This window comes from Fistularia commersonii, chromosome 20, assembly GCF_037954325.1.
Source record: "Fistularia commersonii isolate RoL2024-O1a breed Wild chromosome 20, RoL_Fcom_v1.0, whole genome shotgun sequence".
Taxonomy (NCBI): Eukaryota; Metazoa; Chordata; class Actinopteri; order Syngnathiformes; family Fistulariidae; genus Fistularia; species Fistularia commersonii.
In genome coordinates, this window is record NC_141303.1 from 12,503,650 (window position 1) to 12,529,038 (window position 25,389).

Sequence of the window (25,389 nt, forward strand, 5' to 3'; positions counted from 1 at the left end):
ATAGATATTTCTATGAAAAAAAGCAATAGGGAAAACAGAAAAAAAACAATGAAAAGCAATCTTTACAAAATGCATGTGAGGGAGATGCTTCACTCTGGTCAATTTTGAACGGGTTCTATTGGAAAGCACAAAGATGTTAGCTTTGGTTACCATTAGAAACAACATCCCCCTGAATCCTGGAGATCCTGTCTAATGGCCGGATGAATTTACATCAATTCTTCGCGTGCACCCAACACAAAGAGGGTTTCAATTCTTCACTTTGCAATTCTTGCATAATTTCTCATCTGGAACAAATCCTTGAAAAGACGCCCAGGTGATTCAGCCCCCGCTCTTTCCACCTGATGACTAATCCACCGCCTCCACCGCATCACATCTCTCCTGCGCCAGTGAGAGCTGTAACCCCAGACGGCCCTGACCATCGCCGCAGGTGCGGACTAGCAAGCACCGGCGCGTCTGACCGGCCCCCCTCCGCCTCCAGATGCTGTCCTGTCTCTTCTTTGTACAAAAGAAAATATAAGCTACCCATGTGCTTTCCAGTTCTTACATCGGAAAAGAGAGCATTACAACAGTTTTGGGGAATAGAAAGAAAAAGAAGGTAAGAATATTACACTGCAAAGCAAAGGTGTAAAACATTAAAACAACACTGCTTTTTACAGGGAAGAAACCTTGATTGACTCTAGCGGCATGTGGGTGGCCTTCTGCCTCTACCAGTTGGAGAAGAGAGAAAGAGAAAGAAAGTGAGAGAAAGCAAGACAAGTACACCACCAGTCCATAATGGCATTTCTTTATTTCAGAAACTTTAATACTGTGATCACTGCAAATGTCTTTTACATGATACAAAGACAACGGACACAGGATTCTATAAAACCTATGGTCCTCTTCATTACGTGTGCTTCATGTCACGCCGGAACCGATCAGTTCTTTCAAGAGGGAGGACCGATTGAGAAAGTGACGCCGCAGCAGATGAAGCTGTGACACCTCCATCCACCTGCTGCAAACCACCACCCTCACTAAACAAGCATCGTCTGACCGGCAACGCCTGAGGACATTTGGAATTTATTAAAATGAATAAAGTCGAGCACCTTCCTCTGATGGCGGGGAAAACCACGGGGCGATATAGTAGGTCTGGACAGGATTGCACAGGACTGATGGATCAATTCACCCTTCTTAAAAACCTGTAAACTCCATCATTTTTACAAAATGGAAAAAAAAAAAAAAGTGCAAACAACCCTTAAAAAGACTTCACAAATGGAGCATATAAGCATTCACATTTCTCACATCCAGAGAAGCATTGAAACAACAAAAGCAGATGAAACGACTTCTCGAGCACTAAAAATAACATTCACGCCATTTTAGCATATTAGTCGGGCTCGGTGCGTGTCTGTGTGCTGGATAATTTGTGTTCAACTTCAATAGATTCATCCACCCATCACAATGGATACTTTTAAAAGATTCAGGCAAAACAGCTGAGCTGAGGAGTTTCATATTTGGCCATATTTAATTAGAAATACAAAAAAAAAAAACTAGAGCACTTTGCATTTACAGTGAAATATGAAATCATCGGCACTAACTGTGTACAGGCAGCCATTTGTGTCTAAATGTCGTTTTACTGCCAACTTGTGGTTTTGTGTGTGTGTGTGTGTGGGGGGCGGGGTTCACATTCCTGGATGTTCACCTTTTTCTGCTCATTCAGATTCTTAAAACAGAACAAACTCTTATTTGGACCCATTCAGAACCTTCTGGGAGGCTTGTTTTTTTTTTATATTATATTTACATTCTATTTAAATTCAGTCCTGGGGGGTTTGGACGAGGCGAAATATTGAACCCATAAGCTTTGATATTGAACAGCCAGGAAATTAAGGCTTTCACCACTTGTCTTAATTTTACATCTGGAGCCGACATTCAGACTGAAGCGACTGTCTAGCGAGAAGGGTCGGCCGCTTTGAAAAACACACTGCATGTAACCAGACACAAAAGGCACACACACACAAACCTTTCCCTGAACTTCCCGACTGTGACATGAGGAGGGAGGCCTGTGGTTTGGTACAAATACTCATCGAAGGGGGAAAAAACCTGTGTTTTCTCAAACAGCATTTTCCCCCTCGGATACTTAGGAGGCAGGACATGCAAAGTAACAAATAAAAATAAAATAAAAAAATGTTGCCAGGTGGGTTAAATTTCCAGGATGGAGATGAAGAGTCTCACTTTCATCTGTTCCTCAGGTGCTGTTTCAAAGGCACATCCCTGCTCTGCCTGGGAGGAAATGACCGAAGTGACTGTAGGCACGGCTGGATAGACTGATGTACGTTCACACAACAACCGTACATACAAGCGCACACACGCACACACACACACACACACACACACACACACACACACCCGCCGAACAGTTCTGACATCTAAACCGGTTTAATTTCTGCTGAGTAAATTTTTCCTTCCACAGACAAAGAATAAACCTGAGGAAAACTAAAGATGTTAGACATTAAGCACCAACAACACACACAAGTACAGTTAAGGTCTCCTCCCTTTATCGAATAACAACCTTTGATTGTCTCTGAAAGCTGGCTTCTGATTTTTCTTCTTTTTTGTTTTTTTTTTTATTTCTTCCTGTCCCATGTTCTTGTAGCCTTCTGGGTCCATGTCTGATCATTTGAGAGGCGTCGGAAAATACAAAGTGACTGGCGGCACATATAATAATCATGGCATTTCCACTTGGTATCACTAGAGGGCACTGTAAGCAACACGACAGCAGGCTCTGGCACCACGAAACACAACAGAATACAGAAGAAAAAGCATATAGTCAGGCTTTAGCCAGCTTTAAGAAATAAAGACACTTAAATTATATAACTAGTGAGCTTTTCTCTTGAGTAACTAAACACTGATGTCAGTTGTACTGTACGAATAGAGCAACTTATTCATTGGAAATATAATACAAGGAAATAAATTAAGCCAGGGAGGAAAAACAAAAAAAAAAAAAATAAGACCCTTCGATGATCCCCTTCCAAAATCTCTCACCTATAGCTGTCTCTCTGCATTCCAGGCTGTGATATCTCATTCCCACTGTCAGCAGGATGGCTGCCACTTTGCTAAAGTGACAGCAAAATACCAGTAAAGTCAAATCCCATGTCAAAACTCTTTCCAGTGCAAACTCTGCCTCACAGCTGGACACAGAAGTCCTTTACTTTCACCTATTGCTTTAAGACATATACAATTGGGATGGACATAAGCACTCTAAATATCAGTCTTATTATGTGGCACCGCTGCCGATGGCTTGTAAAATATTCTCCTCCGATGGGTATTAGATAAGCTGCAGAGACAGACAGGATATTGTTATCCAATTCTGAGCGTCTCCAAGGAGAATACACCGTGAGGGGGAGAGAAAAAATTAAAATCACTGTACAGATCCAGGTTTCCCTCCTGTTCAGGAGCAGCTTTGCCTACTGGGGCGACCGCTGGACGGTCCAAACCAGTTTGGTGTTGAGGCTTAAATGTATCGATATGTGCATGAGTGCATGTGTGCGTGTATGTGTGCGTGTGTGGGATTGTGTAACGGGTGACCTGAGCTTGCAGATTTCTGTGCGGCATTTTAAAAGTCTCCCTTGTCTGCTACCCTCTGCTGCGGTGGGTTTGATTTGGCACAAAGACACATCTCCATCCAGAGGACCTGGCCAACAACTGAGCTTTTCTTTTTAAAAAAAAAAAAAGGAGGAAGGACTCGCAAAAGGCCTGATACGTGCCATGAGAGGTCCTGAAAGGAGAAGCACAGCAACTGTGAAAACACAGCAGGGGTGGGGACAAGGAAAAGTTCACCTCTGAAATAACTGGGCTTGGTTTCAGTGTTAGGAGGGAGGGGGCAGAAGAACGTTCCCTTTATTGGCAGTTTAAAACAAACGGAAAAAAAAATGTTTGGCACAGGAAGATGCAAGCTCAATTAAGCAACCTTGTTGTCCTACATGAGAGGACCAGAATATCTCGAGCCTCATCCTGAGTACGTCATCATGTTCTGTGGAAACTGGTCAAAAAAGTAGTCCCCTGATGTTAAAAACCAAAGAGTTCAGCATCAGGTGAATGGTGCAAAGCAGCAGCCGGGCCGGGTTATGTCCACACCGTGAGTACTGACATATGCGTGAGTGTGTGTGTGTGTGTGTGTGTGTGTGTGTGTGTGTGTGTGTGTGTGTGTGTGTATGCGTGCGTGAGATTGTGGAAGGTACAGATGAGTCAGTTCATGTCAATGGTGTTGAAGACCCACTCTGTGAACTTCTTCAATTTGGCAGCAGAGGTCTGGGACTCCTCCTGCAGTCTCTGATTGTCCTCCCACAGCCTCTTGATTTGGGCTTGAAGCCGCACCTTCTCCTCACGTTCCTGGCACCAGCAGATAAATGGTATTAGATCAATTAAAATAACATAAAATTTAATTTGCCCTCTCCACAGCTTAAGACTAGATGAAATAGGACCATGAATTAAGACCTGAGACTACCGCGTCCATCCCGCAGTCACAGAATTTTAGCATTCCTGACAAAGAGCCAGTGAGCAAATGAATTTAAGCGTGAAATAATTGTAAAAAAAAAATGATAGAATAATATATAACACTACTATACTATTTTGAGAGAGTTTTATCATTTATGTATTAATTACTTTATGTCAATTTCTGTTCACAAGCCTACCATATACAGTAAATAAAGGTGGCTTGATCTAGATTTAAACACCCACTTGCCAATTCAGAATTCCCCTGGGGCAGACGGGATCGAACCACCCATCTTCCAATTGCAAGACAGCCACTCCGCTCAATGAGCTTCTGCCTCCCCTACCCGATATCTTGACTAGCTTGATGGTGGAGAGCCTTAACCTCAACTATGCCGACCCTTAACTTTAACTAGGAGCTCAGAAATTAAAGTATATAAGTACATTTAACTGAATAGTAAAATACCTCCAAGAGAACCACAAACCCCAGAGTGTCAGAACTGATACCATAAATTATTCCAAGGGACAGACGGACAGACGGACAGACAGACAGACAGACGAGGAGGGGAAGACACATAAGTATCCTTTTCAGGCTCTATTGTTGGAAATAAAATGGACATTGTCAAAATACACGAAGAAAGATCAGGTATGTATTTTCATTTTAAATGGGCAAAAAATTTTAGAATCTCTCCTCTGGGAGGAAGAGTAAAAATAATGATGACTATGTGAGTGTGTGTGCGTGTGATTGCATCTTAAACTGAGGAGCAGAGAAGCGGAAACACAATAGCTCACAATAGCTGAGTTTGTATTTTCTATTCAATACAGAAGCTCTTCTCCTCTTTTCCACCCTATGCAAATTAGCCGAAGGTTTGTTCGTCATCTTGGTGGTGCAACACAGAGGACACAGATCATAACTAGGAAAGAGGGAATTCTACATCAAAGCTCCAAACATAGTGTGTGTGTGTGCATGCGCCCTGAGGGACCTGGATACATGTGGCTTATTGTGAGCCTCTCACCTTTTTCAGGTCCTCTTGGAGCATCTTAACCATGGCTTCCAGCTTGGTCACCTTCCTCTCCAGTCCTATGTGACCCTCACTGAGGGAGGGAAACCACAGTTCCTGACAAACACATCTTAAGACTTTGCTTTTTTACATATAGTTCTATTCGTGTATTTACGTTTGTTATGTATTTTTTTCTATATTTTTTTCTTTCTTGTTTCAATAAAAAAAGACTAACATATTCCTTATGGGTGATGATAATGAATACACTACCTAGATGAGGGCCGTGACATGGGCGCAGGTTGCAGCTCTATGTGTGGCTGCTGAGGACTTGAGGCCCCACTGCTTCGGTGATTTGAATCCCCAAACACGTAACTTCTCTGGACTAGAGGAACAGACACATGAATAAATAAATCCAGGGTGAAAAAAGAAAAATTCAGCAGCTCCCGGAACATTCATTTATTATCGATACCGTCTATCCTGCACTCTGGGTTGCAGGGGATGCTAGAGCCTATCCCACCTGTCACTGGGTGAGAGGAAACTACCCATTCACACATCTGAGCAGTTTCGGGTCTCAAATGAACTTAATGCATGTTTTCGAAAAGCCCCACTGAAAGCTCCCCTTTCAGAATCGAACCTGGAATCTTCTTCCTGTGGGACTGAAACACGAACCGCTCCCTATGCTAACTGTGCGCCACCCTGCGTTGAGAGTATGTGGAACAAAACGGATCATTGTTTCTCAACCATATGCTTTAAATGATCACAAAAACTGAATCATCATACACTTTAGATATATATCACCATGCACTATTTAGAGAGACAGGACACCGTGGTTCAAACAGAACTTCAGGAGTCTTTCCATTTCCTTGTGTCGTTGCGGTTGGGATTATTTATAGGGGAGGAAGAATACCTATTCCGGCACTGTGCATCAAGGGAATGAAATACTGTGGCAGGGTCAGTGTACACTGCAAAGACTGTCTGCTAGAAGTGATTGGTTGTTTCTTTGCAGCTGACATGCATACTTTTTTAATTTCAGTTTCTGGCAGCATCATTAGGGACATGCCCAAGGGATTAAACCTTTGTGATGCAGCTTCAATTCTCACAAATCTGTCTTTTGTCCTTGGGACATCACACTCACCAACATCAATTACAGATCCAGGTCTACTTATCTTGTGTAGAATACATACATATACTGACAGCACTCGACCCCAGCACTTCCACACCATTGACATGTAATTATGGTCTGCGAGTGAGGTGTAGAAAAAAATTAAAATAATTCCTGCTGTGATGATATATTGTCAGGAAGTATCTTTATTCCATGCCATAGCCTCCAAACAATGTTTTGAGTGAACTTCATCCTGTGATACAAACAGTTTACAACATCAGCCTGCCTCTGCCCTAAAGAGGCCAAACTCTCTGCTCATAGATTTCTCCTCCGGGTTGTAGAGGATCTCACTCTCCGATCCACTTTTCACTTCAGTCCAAATGGTGGCTGCAAATATGCCATGTGCTGGATTAGATGGTTTCATTTACACGTAGCAGGAGAGCTGGCGGCAAACTGAGTGTCGCTGTCCCGCCGACATACTTACATTGTGTTGTTTGGTTCACACAGATAGGAAAGCCTGAGTGTTTGTGGATCGTAATTAGTCAAGGCAATGTTTGTCTTCACCAGTCATTTTTTAGCAAAACATAAAGGATAATAATACTAGAATTATCCACTGAGAAGATCACAGAAAGAACAGACTGATTGATTATACCGTAATGTGTGCTTCTCTCGCTTTCAAAGGTGCTGGCCACATCCACCAGGTGGGTCCACTCTAGGGGGCTGTCCCTGCCGGAGGATGGGAGGGGCATCAGTTCCTGCGGAAGGGGCCCACGGTGACGCTCCACCAAGTCCACCAATGATGTGTCAGAAGCGGAGAGGTCACCTGCAATCAGAGAGAGAGAGAGAGAGGCTGAAGATCCATTGCTCATTTGACCCCTTTTGACAGTTATGTACCCACACCAGGATGAATACTAGTGCTGTATAGTAGCCCTCCTTGTGATGGTTTCTCCTGAGCGCATGAAAAGTACAAATGCTAAACAAACTTTGCTGTTTTCTACCTTTATTTCAAGTCACAGAACTATTCTGAAAGCATTTTGTGGCCTTATTTAAAGAAACTCAAAGGTATACATGTTCCATACATAGATGCTCTTTGACAACAAAAGCCTTCTGCACACCTCATTTTTTTGCGTTTTTTTGTTTACCATGGAGTTTAACTCCCAGCTTATAGGAGGGCCGTCGAAGGGGCACGCCGCGGGTGGTGGGTGAGCGTGGGAGGGTGGAGCAACTGAAGAGAACGTCGGAGCCCAGTGCAGGTTCTGCCACCGTGTCGCTGAGGGGGGGCAGCCGCTGGCCCCGGTAGATGCTCTCATCTGACAGGGTGCGGTGGAGCGAGCGGCGCTGGCTAGGGGGCTGGCCGGGGGGTGGTTTCTGGGGGTGCTGTGCCAGGATGCCACATGGAGAACAAAACTCAGTGGACGCTGGCTGTGGTACTATAAACAAAGGCAAACTACCGCATCCAAAACTTATCGGATTTACATTTAATTGCTTCTAGGGTAACACAGTTAGTTTTAAATCTTTTGAGTGACTCTCATCTGATCCGTACCTTGTCTTTGTGCCTGCGCGGTGGTGGGGGGCTGTCTGGGACGCCGTGCCTCTTCACATCATCTTCCATAGTAGACTTGGCGTGGGGCTGGGGAGAGTGCATGTCTCTGAGAGAGGGTCTGGCTGCTGGCGTCGGGACAACCTCCACAGCGCTCTCTCCAGGAGACTTCCTAAATAGAAAAATGAATAAATAAATAAATTAAAAGATCCCGTGGCACCATCTAAAGAGTGGGAAGTGTTTCATTAGTGAGCCTTGAGCAATATTCTCTTCAGCCACAAGGGGGTAATCAAGTTATACACATAGCGCAGCAAAAACAACAGCAGTAGGAAGACGGGGTGGGAAAAAGACAATTCAAGTCATTACTAGCAACATAAGCATTGCATCACAAATGAAAATACAGTTGAGCAGAAACATGCTACTAGATTTATTATTTTAGCGCACAAGATTTCTCTGGATCAGTCGCTCCCGCAGTGTTCCTCTGCAGAAGTGATACAACTTCTGCATTACAGACACTGTAGAATAATAGGGACAGAATAATGACACAGACTGGTGCCCTAAAATAATTGAAAAAAAAATATGTATACACAAGATACACAAGTCAAGTACCAGCCTTTTTGAAGTGGAGAAAGGCATTTAAAAAAAAACTCAAAAGTCAACAGCTGTTGCACACTATAACTGGAGCTCCTTCAGTGACTTAACAATGATATATCAATAAAGCTTGCGGGGGACATAAGAGGCAGATTTTAAAAAGGGCGGTCCACATCAATCCGGCACTGGCACTGATATGTCTACTTGCACTCCTTAATCAAGATCCCAAAATATTGGATGTCAAACATTGCAAAAAAAAAAAATCGTTCTGAGTTTCCTCCCTGACAAACCCATGTGTTTAACTATATACAGGTGTTACATTATATTTGTCTGGTGGGGAATACAAGACCCCTGCTGATGTTAGTAATTGAATGTCATTATAAAATGAATGCAATTCAAGGCCTGTGTTGTTGCTCTTCCACACTCACTTGCGAGTATCTCCAAAGTCCACAGAATTGATGGTGGAGCCTGGCTTCCTCCAGCCAATCAGGTACTTGGACTGGGCTCCCTGGCGGGGGTAGAAGCTCTTCGGCCCGGGAGACACCGACGACTGAGAGGAAGGGGAGGTGGTTGAGGACTCGTCTCTGGGGGAGTTGTGGCCCGAGTGCCTGGTGTTGAGGGACAAGGGAGAAGAGAGCAGTGAATAAAGGGGAGTTTCCATGGAGAAAACTCCCCAAAAAACAGTACATCCAAGCAGATGAATATCGCTGCGCTCACACAGGAAGATTGACACTTTATGTCTCTCAACTGCAGACGCTGGTTAAGTGTCTCGATGAAGAGACTGACATATGTCCTCCATTTACGGAAGCCTAATGTAAAAAGATTAGGGGCTGGCGATGTTGCATTTGTCCTTGGCTTCCTGGAAAGCTGTGGCAATTGGACGAGCGTGTGCTTTGTGGATAGTGAGACTGAGCCCTGTGTCACTGAAGTTGGTGAGCCAGACCTTTTTTTTTTTTAGTTTTGAAATCAAACCTGACAAAGTTGATAGATGTAGTCAACTGTTTCAAAATGTACCTAAGTTAAAGTTTAATTTCTGTCTCACCTAGGCACTGGGTTTCTGGGGAAACAGCTGTACCATTTAGGAGTGAGTGAACCTAAATCAGAAGTTGTAGCTGAAGGTGTAAATAGGATAACAAGGCTGCATTCATGAGCATTTAGACAGAAAACAGAAAAAGAACAATGATCTGCTCGGCATGGTAGACTGGCAGGTGACATTAAATCACACAGCATGTTATTATGATGAGTTTTGTTGTCAAGTATAAGTAGCATAAGTTATTAAATGCCTTTAACAAGACATTAGTTAGGTCTCTAATATGACAAAGAGCAATACAATGCAGTATTTTCCTTGTACTCGTGCAAAAACCCTTACAAAGCTTTAAAAAAAACCACTGTTCCGGTTCCTTCATGAATAATGTAAAAAAAAACAAAAAAAAAACTGAAAAATAAATAATTAAATGAGAAAATGTGAATCAGAAAGGGGTAGCTTCAACAGCCCTAGTATCATCTGCTTTACCTTTGACCGACTGCCTAAATCTACATATCCAGCGCTCTGCCTCCTGACTTTTCATCAATGTCACTGTTTCTAGACCATACAGCATCGCATATCTCACCACTGTCTTGTGGCATTCTGGCTGATAGTCTTCTATTGCATAGTAACCACTGACACTTTTCTCCACCATTCCAACCAGCTTGAACCCCATTCTATACCTCTTTTCCACACTCTCCATTGCTCTGGACTGTTGACCCTAAGTGCTTGAAATCCTCCGACATCTTGATCTCCACTCCCTGTAGCCTTACCATTACACCCGGGTTTCTCTTGTTCACACACATATATTCTGTCTTTCTTTGACTAACCGTCAATCCTCTCTTTTCCAGAGCATACCTCCACCTCTCTAGATTTTCCTTAACCCGTTCCCTGTTCTCATTACAGATTACATCATCTGCAAACATTATGGTCCATGGAGATTCCTGTTTAATCTCATCTGTCATTCTGTCCGTCACCACTGCAAACAAGAAGGGGCTCAGAGCCGATCACCAATGGGAGTCCCACCTCCCCCTTTAACTTCTCTGTGACACCTACAGCACACCTCACCTCTGTCTCACAGCAAACATACATGTCCTGAACCAGTCTAAAATACTTCTCTGCCACTCCAGACTTCCTCATACAATACCAGAGTTCCTCTCTTGGCACCCTGTCACTTGTTTTTTCTTGGTTTACAAAAAACACATTGCAGTTCCCTTTTGCCCTCTTTGTACTTCTCTATTAACATTCTCAATGCAAATACTGCATCTGCAGTACTATTTCCAGGCATGAAGCCCTGCTGCTGCTCACAATTGCTGACTTCTGCTCTCAGTCTAGTTTCCACTACTCTTTCCCATAACTTCATTGTATGGCTCTTCAACTTTATCCCTCTATAGTGGCCGCAATTCTGCATATTCCCCTTGTTCTTAAAAATGGGCCCCATCACACTTCATCTTCACTCCAAAGGCATCTTTTCACTCTCTAAGATCCTGTTGAATAATCTAGTCAGAAACTACACTTCCACGCCTCCAGAGGTATATCATCAGAACCAACTGCCGTTCCACTCTTCATCCTCGTAAATGCCAACCTGTATAGATCATTCTCTCCCTCCTTATTGTCCAACCGATCATACAAGTCATCGTATGCCCTTTACTTTGCCTTTGCTACTTCTATCTTTACCTTATGCTGTATCAATTCATTCTAGAACTTCTCCTTCTCCTCTAACTCAGATCCCACCTGTGGGGCATAGCCACTAACAACATTCAGCATCACATCTTCAATTTCCAGTGTCAGACTCATTAGTCTATCTGACATTCTTTTCACCTCCAGAGCATTCTTCATAAACTCCCTCTTCAAGATAACTCCAAATCAATTTCTCTTCCTGTCAGTACTATGATAGTACAATGCTCCTAAGTTTCCAGCCTTATTACCTTTCCTCTTGGTCTCCTGAACACACAGTACATCCACCTTCCTTCTTTGCATCGTGTCAACCAACTCTCTACCTTTTTCTATCATCATCACAAAGTCCCTACTGTCAGTTCCTCTTCTCTCTGCTTCCAAACAAACCTTTCTCCTGTCCTTCTTCGACCCACAGTAGCCCAATTTCCACTGGTACCCTCTAGGATGTGGGCACCGATGGCGATTGTTGTTAACTCGGGCCATGACCAATCCGGTATGAGATTCCCTGCTTTCATTGCAAATCACAATGTCATCTGCAAACATCATGTTCCATGGAGATTCCTGTCTAGCCTTATCTATCAGGTTCATCAATTCTAAGTCTAAACAGGAAAATGTTTCGGCCGTCTGCAGCGATTGCTAAAGTGCCCACACAATCAGCAATAAAGCTACCCAGTGCAGCTGAGTCACTGTTTTCCTGCAGGGGGCGGCGGCACAGTGCTATATTTGGCTTTGTTGCTGTTGAACTTAAAAGTCAAAGTAATGTAGCTTACTGACCTTGGGTGTCATGAGCTCTTAAAACTACTGGATCTGACAACATTTTATGCTATAAGGAAGGAGGAGATCAAACACATGCATTCTTACCTTTGAGGACATGAAAATGTTACTATATTTTCAGCCAGAAAAGCGATTGCATAGAGAGGCATTTCTGATCATCGGAGTCAGGAACAGACAAAATTTGCACTTATCCAACCTAATTTAGCTTAGCGGTTCATTTAGTTGTCTTTTCTGCCTCATAATAATTGGTAAACCATGGATTGACGTATCCCTCTGCTGTGATATGTCATTGCAGTGAGGAAAAATGAAACCCCTTACCCTGTGAAGGCTATTTTATGGGCTCCTCAAAACTAGATTATTGCAGCAACGGCAACCATCCCCACTCCCGCTACCATTTGATTATTAGCTACAGCTGATGAGAGTTCTTACCTGCAATCTCACATTCCACCTACAATCCATTTAACCGCAATCATCATCATCAGCTCTGAGCGCTCTACAAGAAACAATATTTCCTAATGGAGTGCAATGAATGATAGGATGTTTAAAATATGCCATTTTAGTGTTGCTACCTGGAAGCATATTTTAATACTTTTGATTAAGCATAAAATGCGACACATAAACTGACCGTGAGTGCGAACCGGCATCGCTCATACTGAAGGTGCTGCTGTCCCGGATAAGGAGGTGAGTGGGTGGGCTTCGGCCCGTCCCATCCAGACTCCTTTCGCCAGGAGGCCCTGGAGACTCGGCGGCGGCGGGTGACCTCTCAAGCATCCTGCGACTGCCCTCTGTTGGGCTATGCCACGGAGATGCCGAACGCTCCCTGCTCTCTCTGCCCGCGCTGGGAGCCAGGAGGGAAGTAGTGCTGCCGTGATGAGAATGGGGGTGAGAGTGGTGCGAGGGCCCATAGGAGCTGGTGTCGATGCCGCTGTCTGCCGAGGCACCCTGGAGGTAGCCTCCTCCTCCCAGGCCATTTGGCTCTGTGTCACCTTGGTCTCCACTGGAGCCTCCGCCCGCTCCCAGCTCGTACCATTTGTCACTGTCGCTATGGCCCCCACTTGAAGCTGTGCTGGACAGAGTGTTACTGCTGGAGTGGCCGGAATAAGGTCCATCCGACTAACAGAACAACCAGTGACAGGGAGAGGAAGACAGGTGGGTGTCAGTGGGGAAAACGTTTTCATGTTGGTAAAAACATTACTCTCTTCAATGAATTTGTTTTATCTTGTCACAGAATTTCAAACACATTTATTTGAAATTAAAAGATTACAGTTCAGTTCTTTTTTAAATACGCTTTCAGTTGTGAATCATTTAGATAAAAACTTTATGGCTCACCTGGCTGCCCTTCTTAGGAGACAGATGGATGACCTGCTCCTGCCTCTGGATGCGGGGCCCTCCAGAATAGCCGGGGCCGGATTTAGAGACTGGGGCCTCTGACGTAAACAAACAAGCAAACAGCTGGGTTTGGTGTCAAGCACATTTAATCCTAGGTTTCTCCCTGTAGCATTTTGCGCACCTGACCGATTCATATTTTTAAAGCTTGTTTCTAGTTGTATTTGCGCCTTGCGCCAAGTGACAGGATTTTTAATTCTACCTCTGTGGTGTATATTGACATACGCAGAGATCACATGTCAGCTAAAGCAATATTAAATGGAAATTTTGCCCCAGACAATGCCTGCTGGCCGTGTTTGTTCTCAGCAAGCTGCGCCATGTGAGTGAATGTGTGTGTGTCCCGAAGTGAAGCGGCATAAATGGAGCTGTTGTATAATGCTCTAGATGTTATGTAATAAAACGTAAAATGCAAATAATGATCTCAGCGACAAGAGAGAAATAGCTCAGGGAGGTGCCATAACATCTGCTGGAATGAATGTGGTAATTGTGGGGCACCCCGCTCTCTCTCCGAATATTCATTATTTTGCATAGTTTTCTCGCACAACAGCCCGCAAGGCTTGCTGCACTAATTGATAATGCTGGCAAAGCTTCCTGTTAGAGTAACACATTTCATGCTGATGCTAACAAAGTAAAGAAAAAGTTAGGTCGCTGCACCATCCTGATGGTCTGTATATCAAAAATAAAATTTTCATCCATGAATATGAAACCAAACTTCATGCTGCATGCTTTTACGACACAAAGGTCAAAATATTGCAACACACTGCGAAAATAAGGTGATGAAATGCCATGAGGAATCATGACAAACCGTAAGTAGTTACAGCATAGCAACCCAAACACACAGCCATGGGACTTAGAACTCATTCCATTTAACTATTAAGCAAGCAAGTTGGAACGTTGCAAACTACTCCAAGATTGCAGTTTCTGCATGAGGATCAAGTCAGACACTTTTATGCTAAGCCCCCACATTTTCATTATGGAAAAGGAGTGCTAGAAAATCCTCCATCATTCCACTGACTGACAGGGACTTGAGTGGACTGCCCTCTTCATGACACGGGTTATTCCTGGATGAGGCAGGGCTACATTATCATCATCGTCGCTTTAGTCTACAGGTCAAGAAGAAAAACGGGAGGAGGGAAGACCAGAGAGCTAAACCACAGACTGTAAAGGCAACTGTGAGGAGCTGGACACTTGGCTGCCTCCGGTGAGCTGGCCTGACTTGAATTGTTCCTCTCTTACCAGTTAAGAAAGAAGTAATATAAACAGCCACAAAATGAGAGGCTTTTCTTAGTGATTGCGGAGGTCAGAATCAGGTTGGGGACATGGTTGGAAGTCACTTGGTCGACAATTGTCCGAGGGAACATCCAGCTGGGAATCGGAGGAGCAGTGAAGGATAACAGTTTATGTGGTTTTTATTTAACCAGGCCGGACAAAAATAAAGAAAACTCACAGGGCGGTGCATGAGAGTACTCTCAATTAGACGAGAGCCAAAGTAAAAAGAGATTAAAAAAACTGAATGGGAGGTAAACACAGGCATGAGGAATGGAACTGGGCGAAAGAAGGGAGGGAGGGATGGAAGAAAAGGCACACTAGGAGGAGGTAAGCCAACTGCGTAGACAGGAAGGAAAGGAATTTCTCCCTCTTTTTCTTCATGACTGAAACCTTAGAGAGAAAAAACAACCGTCCATGTTAATGAATCACCGTTTGACCGCTTCCCTTTGCCCTCATTCAATAACTCTCTTCTTTGTCTGTTCCCCTCATCATTCTCACGTCCACTTGCAGACACGTTTGAGATTCATGGAGAGGATAAGCTGCTGTAGCTGAGCTAGTACAATTCAAGAGAGAAAGAGGAGAGGGCCAGGAGCTGCTCAGCCTGTGAGCTGCAGAAAATCTGGAAATATGGTGCACCCACATGCACACAGGCACGTATAACACACATTTATCCACAAGCTTAAAAAAAAAAAAAAAAAACAGGTTCAAAATGACAAAAATTACAGTGTTAAGAGTGTTACAGCATCGGAAACAATGTCGAACCCCAAAAATGATATTCACCTGACCCTCTTTCAACTCCTTCCTCCATTCTTGACCAATTGGCACTGGACTTCCCGCCTGATCCACCCTCTCCGACTACCTGTCTCTCTGAAGACATGGGAGAATGGCGATTGCCTGCGAACCTGTGAGCAAAACAAATTTTTTTCCAATATTTCAAATTTTGCTTGTACCATTACTATAAAAGACACTTGCCAGTTTGGATAAAGGGTTGAAAATGGTAAAATTAACTTTATATTGAGACATTCATTGTATGTTACAGAACAGTTTGGAGGGGGGGGACTTCACAGAGAAATAAATCTTTTTTTAGTGTGTCATTGGAAGATGACTGAGAATTTTTTTTTTTTTTTTTCAGATTCGGTGTGCACCAACAGTGCTCCTTACTGCTCAGGCATGGACTTCTGCCTCCAGTGAGCAGAGCTCCCGGAAGCATCACTGGAACAAGACAGGTTACTGGGAGAACTGCGATTGTGGGGAGAACGACCCAGCGCCAAGGAGGAGGCCAGGCTGTAGCTCTCAGTGCCTGGGGACATCCTGCTATACGTACAAACAGGCGCGCGCACACACACACACACGCACACACGGTGAGTTATGTTCTGAGCAAACGGAAATGGGGGAACTAGCGGGATGTGAAATACAGAAAGTAAAGCACCATCCAAACATTCCTGGAGAGGAAATTCCACCGATTGTTCCTTTGTACTTCAAACACATTCTAGACCTACGATGTCACTAATACTCTTTAGAGTTCCTTATTAGAAATCCACAAGGAACTGATCTTCAGCGGCTGGCGTACACTTTTGTATAAATGTGAATACAAGTGCAACTTGCAAAAGTGTAATGACACAATAAAAAACAATTTAGAATAGAGGACAAAAGGAGCACAGTGTTTGGAGCCAAAAAACCCGGTGAGGTCTTTGGCGATGGGTGGAAAATTATATTAAAACAGAGCAAAGGCGCAAACAGAGCACCATTGAGGTTGAGAAATAAAACCTTTAAACATATGACATTATCCAAGGGAAGACTTTAAAAGGAAGCCATGTCTGTTTATAATGTAATGGCTTTTGTATGCTCATAATTCCCATGAAACCCCAACATTCTGGGATTTTTAATCTCAAGGGTGTCTTTTTTCATGAAAAAAATGTTGTAAATCATCTCAACTTGCCTCAACCAGCTGGTTGGGATTCACACATGATAAACGTCCCGTTGTATAGAAGGGATCTCACCTCTTGGTGTCCAGGGGCCGTCCATCACTGCTGACACTGCGCGGGATGACGGCACCCCTCTCTAGCCTCTCAGCTGAGAGAGTCTTCCCCACTGAGCTCCCAAGGCTGATGGCACGGTTGGGTGTGTGGGGCTGGGGTGAAGCCGTCAGTGACTGCTGGGGGCTGCTGGACGTTCTCTGCCACTTGTTGTTGTTGCTGCGGAAGGGGAACTTGTATTCGAACGAGCCGCTGTCGCTGCTGCTGCTCTTGTACTCTGACACAGGCATGCGGTAGAGCTCTGAGCAGCCCCTGTGGAGGACAGGAGTTTGATTCCAGGCCCACAATTGTTCACTGTATCAGCGAGGCTTTGTTTCCTCTCTTCTAGGCAGGGATTTCAAAAAGGCTTCACATAAGATATTAGAATTTGCAGCATTTTAGTATATCACCTAGGTAACAGTAAATGATCCAACCCTGACAATGGGTTGAAAGTCTCCCTCCATGCCTACCTGCGTGGGGTGGCATCATCGTGGGGTGGGATGATAACGACGCGCACAGTCACGGAGGTCCGCAGGAGGTCAATCATCTGCTCATGAGTCAGTGTTGCTACGGCGACTTTGCAGATTTCGACCAATCTGCTTCCCTGTCGAAGTCCTGCCTGCCACGCGTAGCCATATGGCTCCACCTGAATAAAACAAAACATTGACCTTTTAGAAACATAGGATGCATTTTTTTAATTATAATACTAATATTCCACTTTTAGAAATTTCACAAAATCTTTGAAACATTCCCAGACAAAAAGTTTTATCTGGGACTTAGAAAATAAGTGAACCTGACAGATGTATTTGTATACTTATTAAAACATCGCCTAACCAGGGGGAAGATAATAACTGAGTGACCAAGTGTAAAAACCCTGTTATTAGCTCAGACACACGTTTGCCATGCTATTGTAATTCATTACCTTCTAATTTTATGTTTTGCATGTAAATAGCTTAATTCTTGTTGTGAAAAGCACTTTAGCAAAGTAAGTAAAACCGGTTAAACTAAGATGCAAAACACAATTGACCAATACACTAAAATAGCAAGGACAAAGGGTGTCATCATATTTACATCAAGTGAGGCTAATAAACCCACACACAGTGTCTTGTTTTGGATAATATCTTCAGATGTGTATAGAGACAGCTACTGTACCTCTGCCACAATGCCTTCATAGTTCACGTGGAAGCCGAGCTGTCCCAGGCCATTTCGACGAAGCGTCATCTCTGATGTCTCACAGCCCTTCGTCAGAGACTGGATGCAGGGTAAGGAAATGACAGGGAGAATAGATGACAGATTAAATTGTGAAGAGCTGAAAAAAGGCAGCCGCAAAAAAGGGAAGGCTGGTGGGAAAAAAAAGAAAGGGAAAAATATCATAAAAAGTATAACAATTACACATTAATTTTAAGATAACAGCACTAGACTAAAACAGTAAAAAAAAATCTGTAGGATATGCATGAAAGCGCGCCTGCCATTCTTGCGGTAAGAAAAAGGAGAAAAATTAAACAGGATGTTAATAGGCCCTGTTATTGATACCGAACTATTTTGACAAATTCTGTGATTGACAACATTTGTCCGTTTGCTTGACATATGTTTCCTGTCCACTGACTGCAGGGGAGTCAGCACTCATACTTTCCATGTATCAAACTAACAATGGTGAACGGTGATGTCACTGGTTTCGCTGCTCCGTCTGACAGCCTCAGAGGAAGGTGGACATGGGTTGCACGACAGAGGATTTATCTTCAAGGATAAAAAAAAAGTTCATATCATTGCTCCTTCACCCGAGAGTATGTAATTTAATGGAATTTGTTTCGCAGCCTATTTTAGGCATTAGCTCATAACAGTGTTGATATCCCGCCTGATAGTCGAGGAGCAACAAAGAAGTGCGAGTAAACAAATAGGAAAAAAAAAAAAAACACTTCAATAAACTAATGCACACATGCCCCCAAGTGTGTTTACGTTCAAAAGCATTCAGAACATTTTGCTGAGTAAATGTGTGCAGTTTCCTGATTTTTTTGTATACTTCAAAATACAAATACAGAGAGCGGTAAAACTGTACGAAAAAGAAATATCTGCAAAAAATGAGAACATGAAGTAGTTTATGGTTCACACAGATCACACCTACCCACGAGCAAGCACAAACTTTTAAACGATGATGGCTGGACTACAGTATATATTGATTCTGCGCTGTCTATTGTTGCTATTTGTTGCTGTACTGGTGCTATTTTTTGAAAACTCTTTTTCAAAGTGGGTCTGTGGGGATTATTTTACTAAAGCTGTAAAACCACTGGCCTTCTGTAATCTCAGTGTGAGAGAAAGTAAGACTTTTTCTTTTTAAGAGACATGGGGAATCATGGGTTGATTGAAATACAGATTAATTAAGATAAGCTTAAAAAGCCAAGGTTGATAATGTGAGCAAACCATGTGGGCGTTTGACAGGCAATGTTGCCCTGATATCAGAATGTGAACAAGGAGAGCAGAAAAATGAAAGCGAAATGAAGAGGCTGTTCTGCTTCTTGTCATATTTCCCATAATTCTAACCTCGGGCAGAGTTTCTGAATACTTGTCCCGTATCGAAGAGTTTCTGTGATATGACCTCACTTTCTTTGATTTGTAGCAAATTATGAATTGAATCCAACAAATTATTTTTTTTATCTGGTTTAGAGTTCAAAAATTACATGTGAAAATGTATATCAATTTGACCAACTGGTAGGATCAGAGCATATATATACACATATAAGTACGCATATATATAAAATCTAAGTGAATATAATCAGGACGAGGAATCTGAAACCCAATAAAAGAGAGAGAAGCAAGCGAGACAGATCAAGAACTATATAAAGGGGGAGGCGGCCTGAGGCTACATCCTCTTTGGCAACGGTGCCGTACAAATGATTGAAGATTAACCGCATATGCAAACATGAAAGTTATTTCCTTCAGATTAGTAACCCAACAATTGTATGTTCACATGTATGTGCTTTCCTGCATGTGTGCAAATCACACATAGTGATATCCTGTTACATAAAAAACATCTTTTGTCCACCTCTCTCTCTCTCTCTCACACACACACACACACACACACACACACACACACACACACACACACATGCAAGACAGTTCGAAGGAAGGGAGGCGCTAGGGGAAAGGCACTGATGATTACATAAGAAAACGCCTTTTTTTTTCAAACCAGTTTCCATGGCAACAGCTGAGGAAGAGCTACCACCACATCACAGCATGTGTAGGTGTATGAGCCATTATGGGGATGTTGTCCAGGTGTTTTTGAAGCTCTCTGAATAAACCGAGGCCAGTCATAAGGCAGTAGGTTCGGCAAGCAGACACAGAAATGTTGGCATTCTGGCAGACCGTCAGCTGACTAAACAGCAAATATCAAAAGAGGCCAATCAAACTCGGTACAGCATTTCCCGTCATTGATTTTGTTTCTGTATACTCTATGCCAACAACTGACACATTTGCTCAAAATTTTTTCATCTTTCTGGCTCTGGAAACCTGGCATGTAATTGGTAGGATAGCCATCAGTAACTGCTTATATAAACACCTGCTAAGTGACTATCATACACTTGAAAATTTTCCCATGGTGGAGCCATTGAAGGCATTATCTATTCTATTCCACACAATAAAAGCCAATGTTACATGAATGGAGTCAAAGTGTGAGTGGTCCTCTCACCTCTAGACGTTTGACAACATCTTTGAAGTCCTCTGTGTTATTACTGATGCTCCTCAGAGACACACTCTCTCCTCTCTCATAGAATATCCGTAAAGACGCGGGGCTGCTCAGCGACCAGCCGATCACATCTTTTGTGGCACAGTTGAACACCACTGCCTTTGCCTCCTGGTCCAGCAGTATGAGGAAATCATTGGAAATGGACAGGAGGGCCTCTATTTCCCCTCCTGCCCCGTGATCCTCGACATGGACCGGCCAGGTAACTGCCCCCAGGCTGCGCAGCTCTGCTCCTCCATAAGGCCGGCTCTTCTCTTTTTTTTTGTGGGCTAGCGAGATGAAAGGGAACTTCCCTGATGGGTCGATGGGTGTGCTGGTGGTGTGCCGCTCAGCCAGGTCACGTAGGTACTCCTGGCGCGTCCGGGTGGCCATGGCGCGGAACTTGTGAGATTTGTGGGCAGCGTTCTCAGCATTGATCACCTTGGCGAGTAAGAAGTCCCGGAACACAGAGGACTTAGGGAAGGTCACACCCTCCGGGATAGGAGGCCCGAAGGAAGGCATGTCTTTGGAACGAGTGACAGCCACACTACACCGGGAATGAGAAAATAATCAATAAATGATTAACGTTTAGTGTTGTGTTCAAAGAATAGATCCACATTTTGAAGACAGAACTGGAAACAAAATAGTTTAACACATGTTGTGCTTTGTTTGGAATCACATCCCAGATGAATGCTTATGCTGTATTTGGCCACCAATTTATTTGTGCTCATGTGGAAGTGCTAATCAATGGTCTTAAGTGCAAAATGCCAAAATACAGGACAGAAATCTAGTGCCTACACCCCCTGAATGAAATTTTCCTCTGACTTACCTTTTTCTAAAACAGTCCAACAGGTGAGATTTATAGTTTGCTTTATATGACATGCCTTTTGTTGTCATGTCAGGCCACCGTACAGTGTGATAGCTCTATTAGGACTAGCCTGGCTCAAGAGATTGGGATGGTCGTCCTCGAAACCAAACAGCATTCCTCCTAGCCTGTGGTGTTGTTCAGCAAAACGCTGAACCCTTTACTGCTCCGTTGGCACTGTTCAGTAGCTGACTTCTGCTCATGGTTTTTCGCAGCTGATTTCACTGATATTGTACTGTATGTATAACTTGATATGACAATAAAAGGTCCTTCTTTCTTCTGCATGCGACGCTGCAATAAACCCGAGAGCACACGGTAAAACTGAATCATATGCATTTTTCCATTAATTTGAGTTCATCTTAATGTTCATTGTCTCCATGTGCTCATTATTTACTGGCCTACTACTAACCAAAATTGGTATCTATGTCTATTCGTCAAGTCTGGTCCATGCTCAGCTGAGCCGAGGGGCAAGGAAAGGTAGAGGCACAACAAGACAACCTGCTACTCTAAATCTCTAGCATGAAGCCCTGGAAACCACACAGAACAAGAAACCAGCTTGAACAAGACCAAGGACAAAGCAACGGTCTAAGAGGGGAAATATCGATTTGTGGATTGAAGGACAAGCACCAACATGCCAGGGCTCACTTCAGCTAACCACAGTGATGCACTAGCAGCCTCTTTAGGTGACCGCAGAGCCCGCTACCTCGAGACAGGTCACCTGTCTGGCATCAGACAAACCAGATCCTCTCTCAAGTGATAATTGCTAGCTGACAAAAGCGGGGCTGAAAGTCAGCGTGCTCCTCCCACACACTTCCCTGTTGACATGCACCAGTACACATGTTGACGCCGAATTAATAATTTGGTCTAATAAGCAGCTGGAGTCAATATGTCACCCACATATTTCTAAATATGCCTGAGAGACACCCTGTCCTCACTGGAGATCTGCGGTGTTCAATTGTACTCGCCATCACATTGTTGACACCTCATTTCCCGCCGTTCTTGCTTTGCCACAGAGAGAGGAAGCAATTCGCTGGTTTTAACCTGCAAACGAAGTTTTAACTTAACGGCTGATACAGAAATACCAGGATTATCCTCATTAGTTGTCGTTGCTTGACTGCAAAACCGCATTTCCTGCAGCAGGACATGTACAGGAAGTAGTGTTTGTGTTTGAGCATTTGGTTTGTTAACATGTCTAGAAATTTCTAAATTTTCCCAAACTTGCCTTATTCAACTGGATAACATAAAACGTCAATTATTACATTATCATTCTAATTGTTCCTTGGGTTCAATTGTCCCTGACAACCCCTGGAACTAAGTGACAGAGTCACAAAGCAATATTTCAAATTTATTTCTGTCGACGACAAATGAATCATGCAGAGCTTTTTGGAGAAGAGCGGCAGAAGTGTCAATGAGCGGGCCGAACAAATGATTAATATAAAATGTGACCTTTTTGATTCTTATTTTTTTCATTACAAGCATCACACACTGCACATGTGGCTCGAAAAGCGCTTGTATAGATCTCACATGCACATGCACACCTGTGAGCCTGTCAACCAAGAGACCTGTGACTCATTTGATCGGAGAGAACTGATGGGGAGGAGGGATAGAGGAATAAAAGCCATAGTGGGAACAAGACAGGGCGAGTATTAAAAAATATCTGAAGGGAGAAAAATAAGACAGATGAAGGAAAAAAGGAGAGGGAGACAGACAGGAGGATGTAGAGCAATTAGAATTGCGAAGCTGTTAAGCGGTTTTGTGGACACTGCGGCAGGAGATTTGGCAGTGAAAAGGAAAGAGAACACATTCCTGTGGCCTTGGTGATTTGTGGTCTTATAAATATGTAGTGTGTGGGAGGTTCCACTCGTCCAGTATCCACGACCTGCTGCCCACTGAGCCAGGGCAAGAAACAACATGTCAATACCTACTGCAGTGGGAGGCTCTCCACAAATCCAGAGAAAACACTGGACCAACAGAAGATCCAGGGATCTCACTCACTCACCCTCTCACTCTCTCATAGTAATTATTATAGACAATCTATCAATTCGAGATCATTATAAAATAACTCCATCATTTTCTTTAAACTTCAATAATCCAAATATTGGTCGGGTATATTATCAAATATGACATATAATATATATTAAATGTATAATAATTTATCCTATATTAATCCCTGAGGGGAATTTCATTCTCTGCAATTAACCCATACCTTAACCCGTGCCAGGGGGCAAGTAGGGATTCAGTGTCTTGCTCAACAACACTTCAACACACTAAGAAAAGCCAGGAATCGACCCAGGAATGTTCGGTTCCAAAGACGACAGGTACACTTTATCACAGGTAGACTTCAACTATGAGAGACAGAATGCAAAAAAAAGATCCAGAAAAAATCAACAGACAGACCTACAGACAACCAAGAATTCTGGCTCTAACCGACCTGTAACTTCTTTTGTAAGAGGCCCCTTAGTCTTCCATACGTTACCTGTATAAATGGCACCTGTTTGGACTGGTTATCAGAATAGAAGACAGCTGTCCACAGCCTCAGTCACACTCAAAACTCCACTATGGCCAAGACCAAAGAGCTGTCAAAGGACACTAGAGACAAAACTGTAGACCTGCACCAGGCTGGAAAGGCTGAATCTGCAATAGGTAAGCAGCGTGGTGTGAAGAAATCAACTGTTGGAGCAATTATTACAAAATGGAAGACATACAAGACCACTGATAATCTCCCTCGATATGGGGCTCACCCTGTGGATTCAAAATGACCACAAGAACGGTGAGCAAAAAGGCCGGAACCACACTGGGGGACCTCGTGAATGACCTGCAAAGAGCTGGGACCAAAGTAACAAAGGCTGCCATCAACACACTGAACTGCCAGGGACTCCAATCCTGCAGTGGCAGACGTGTCCCCCTGCTTAAGCCAGTACATGTTCAGGCTAGTCTGAAGTTTGCTAGAGAGCATGTGGATGATCCAGAAGAGGATTGGGAGAGTGTCCTATGGTCACATGAAACCAAAATAGAACTTTTGGTAAAAACCCTTCTTGTGTTTGGAGGAGAAAGAATGCTGGGTTGCATCCAAATAACACCATACCTACTGTGAAGCATGGCGGTGGAAATATCATGCTTTGGGGCTGTTTTTCTGCAAAGAGAGCAGGACGACTGATCCGTGTAAAGGAAAGAATGAATGGAACCATGTATGGTGAGATTTTGAGTGAAAATGTCCTTCCATCAGCAAGGCCACAAAAGATGAATCGTGGCTGGGTCTTTCAGCATGACAATGATCCCAAACACACTGCCTGGGCAACGAAGGAGTGGCTTTGTAAGAAGCATTTCAAGGTCCTGAAGTGGCCTAGCCAGTCTCCAGATCTCAACATGATGGAAAATCTTTGGAGGGAGTTGAAAATCCGAGTTGCCCACCGACAGCCCCAAAACATCACTGCTCTAGAGGAGATCTGCATGGAGGAATGGGCCAAAATACCAGCAATAGTGTGTGAAAACCTTGTGAAGACTTACAGAGAGCGTTTGACCTCTGTCATTGCCAGCAAAGGATATACTGCATGACAAACTATTGAGATGAACTTTTGTTCTTGACCAAATACTTATTTTCCACCATAATTTGGAAATAAATTTGTAAATTCTTTAATATCAGTAAATGTGATTTTCTTGATTTTTTTTTCGCATCTGTCTCTCATTGAAGTGTACCTATGATGAAAATGACAGGCCTCTCTCATCTTTTTAAGTGGGAGAATTTGCACCATTGGTGGCTGACTTAATACTTTTTTGCCCCACTGTATTTGTGCAATGATACAATACCATCCAGAAAAAGTAAACATCATGAACAGTGGTCGTGCTTCAACATGCGGTTTACCATGTAAAATTAATTGAAATCAAAAATTAATTGAGAGGCACTTTGATTTGGTGGTATATGGGTAGACTTATCTTGTACCAGTCAACAGCGGGCTGCATATAAACATT

General features: G+C 43.4%; 1 protein-coding gene across 4 annotated transcripts in view; it reads right to left on the bottom strand.

Moving 5' to 3' along the window:
- Positions 1–768: 768 nt before the first annotated feature.
- The window catches only part of sipa1l1 (signal-induced proliferation-associated 1 like 1), an 82,107-nt gene continuing 57,486 nt past the window's right edge, over positions 769–25,389 (bottom strand). Inside the window, exons 12-27 of one of the 4 annotated variants that reach the window (XM_086167044.1) lie at positions 20,523–21,102; positions 17,993–18,091; positions 17,311–17,486; positions 16,826–17,113; positions 15,987–16,136; positions 15,606–15,727; positions 13,500–13,597; positions 13,198–13,283; positions 12,796–13,032; positions 9,124–9,303; positions 8,108–8,276; positions 7,707–7,941; positions 7,217–7,387; positions 5,733–5,844; positions 5,478–5,556; positions 769–4,362 (exon numbers count right to left, since the gene is read on the bottom strand). In XM_086167044.1, coding sequence (XP_086023170.1) covers positions 4,219–4,362; positions 5,478–5,556; positions 5,733–5,844; positions 7,217–7,387; positions 7,707–7,941; positions 8,108–8,276; positions 9,124–9,303; positions 12,796–13,032; positions 13,198–13,283; positions 13,500–13,597; positions 15,606–15,727; positions 15,987–16,136; positions 16,826–17,113; positions 17,311–17,486; positions 17,993–18,091; positions 20,523–21,102 — 2,926 coding nt within the window. In that variant the 3' untranslated portion in view covers positions 769–4,218. Of the gene's footprint in view, positions 4,363–5,477; positions 5,557–5,732; positions 5,845–7,216; positions 7,388–7,706; positions 7,942–8,107; positions 8,277–9,123; positions 9,304–12,795; positions 13,284–13,499; positions 13,598–15,605; positions 15,728–15,986; positions 16,140–16,825; positions 17,114–17,310; positions 17,487–17,992; positions 18,092–20,522; positions 21,103–25,389 lie in introns of all 4 variants that reach the window. The other 3 variants (XM_086167043.1, XM_086167042.1, XM_086167041.1) reach the window with 3 other exon arrangements.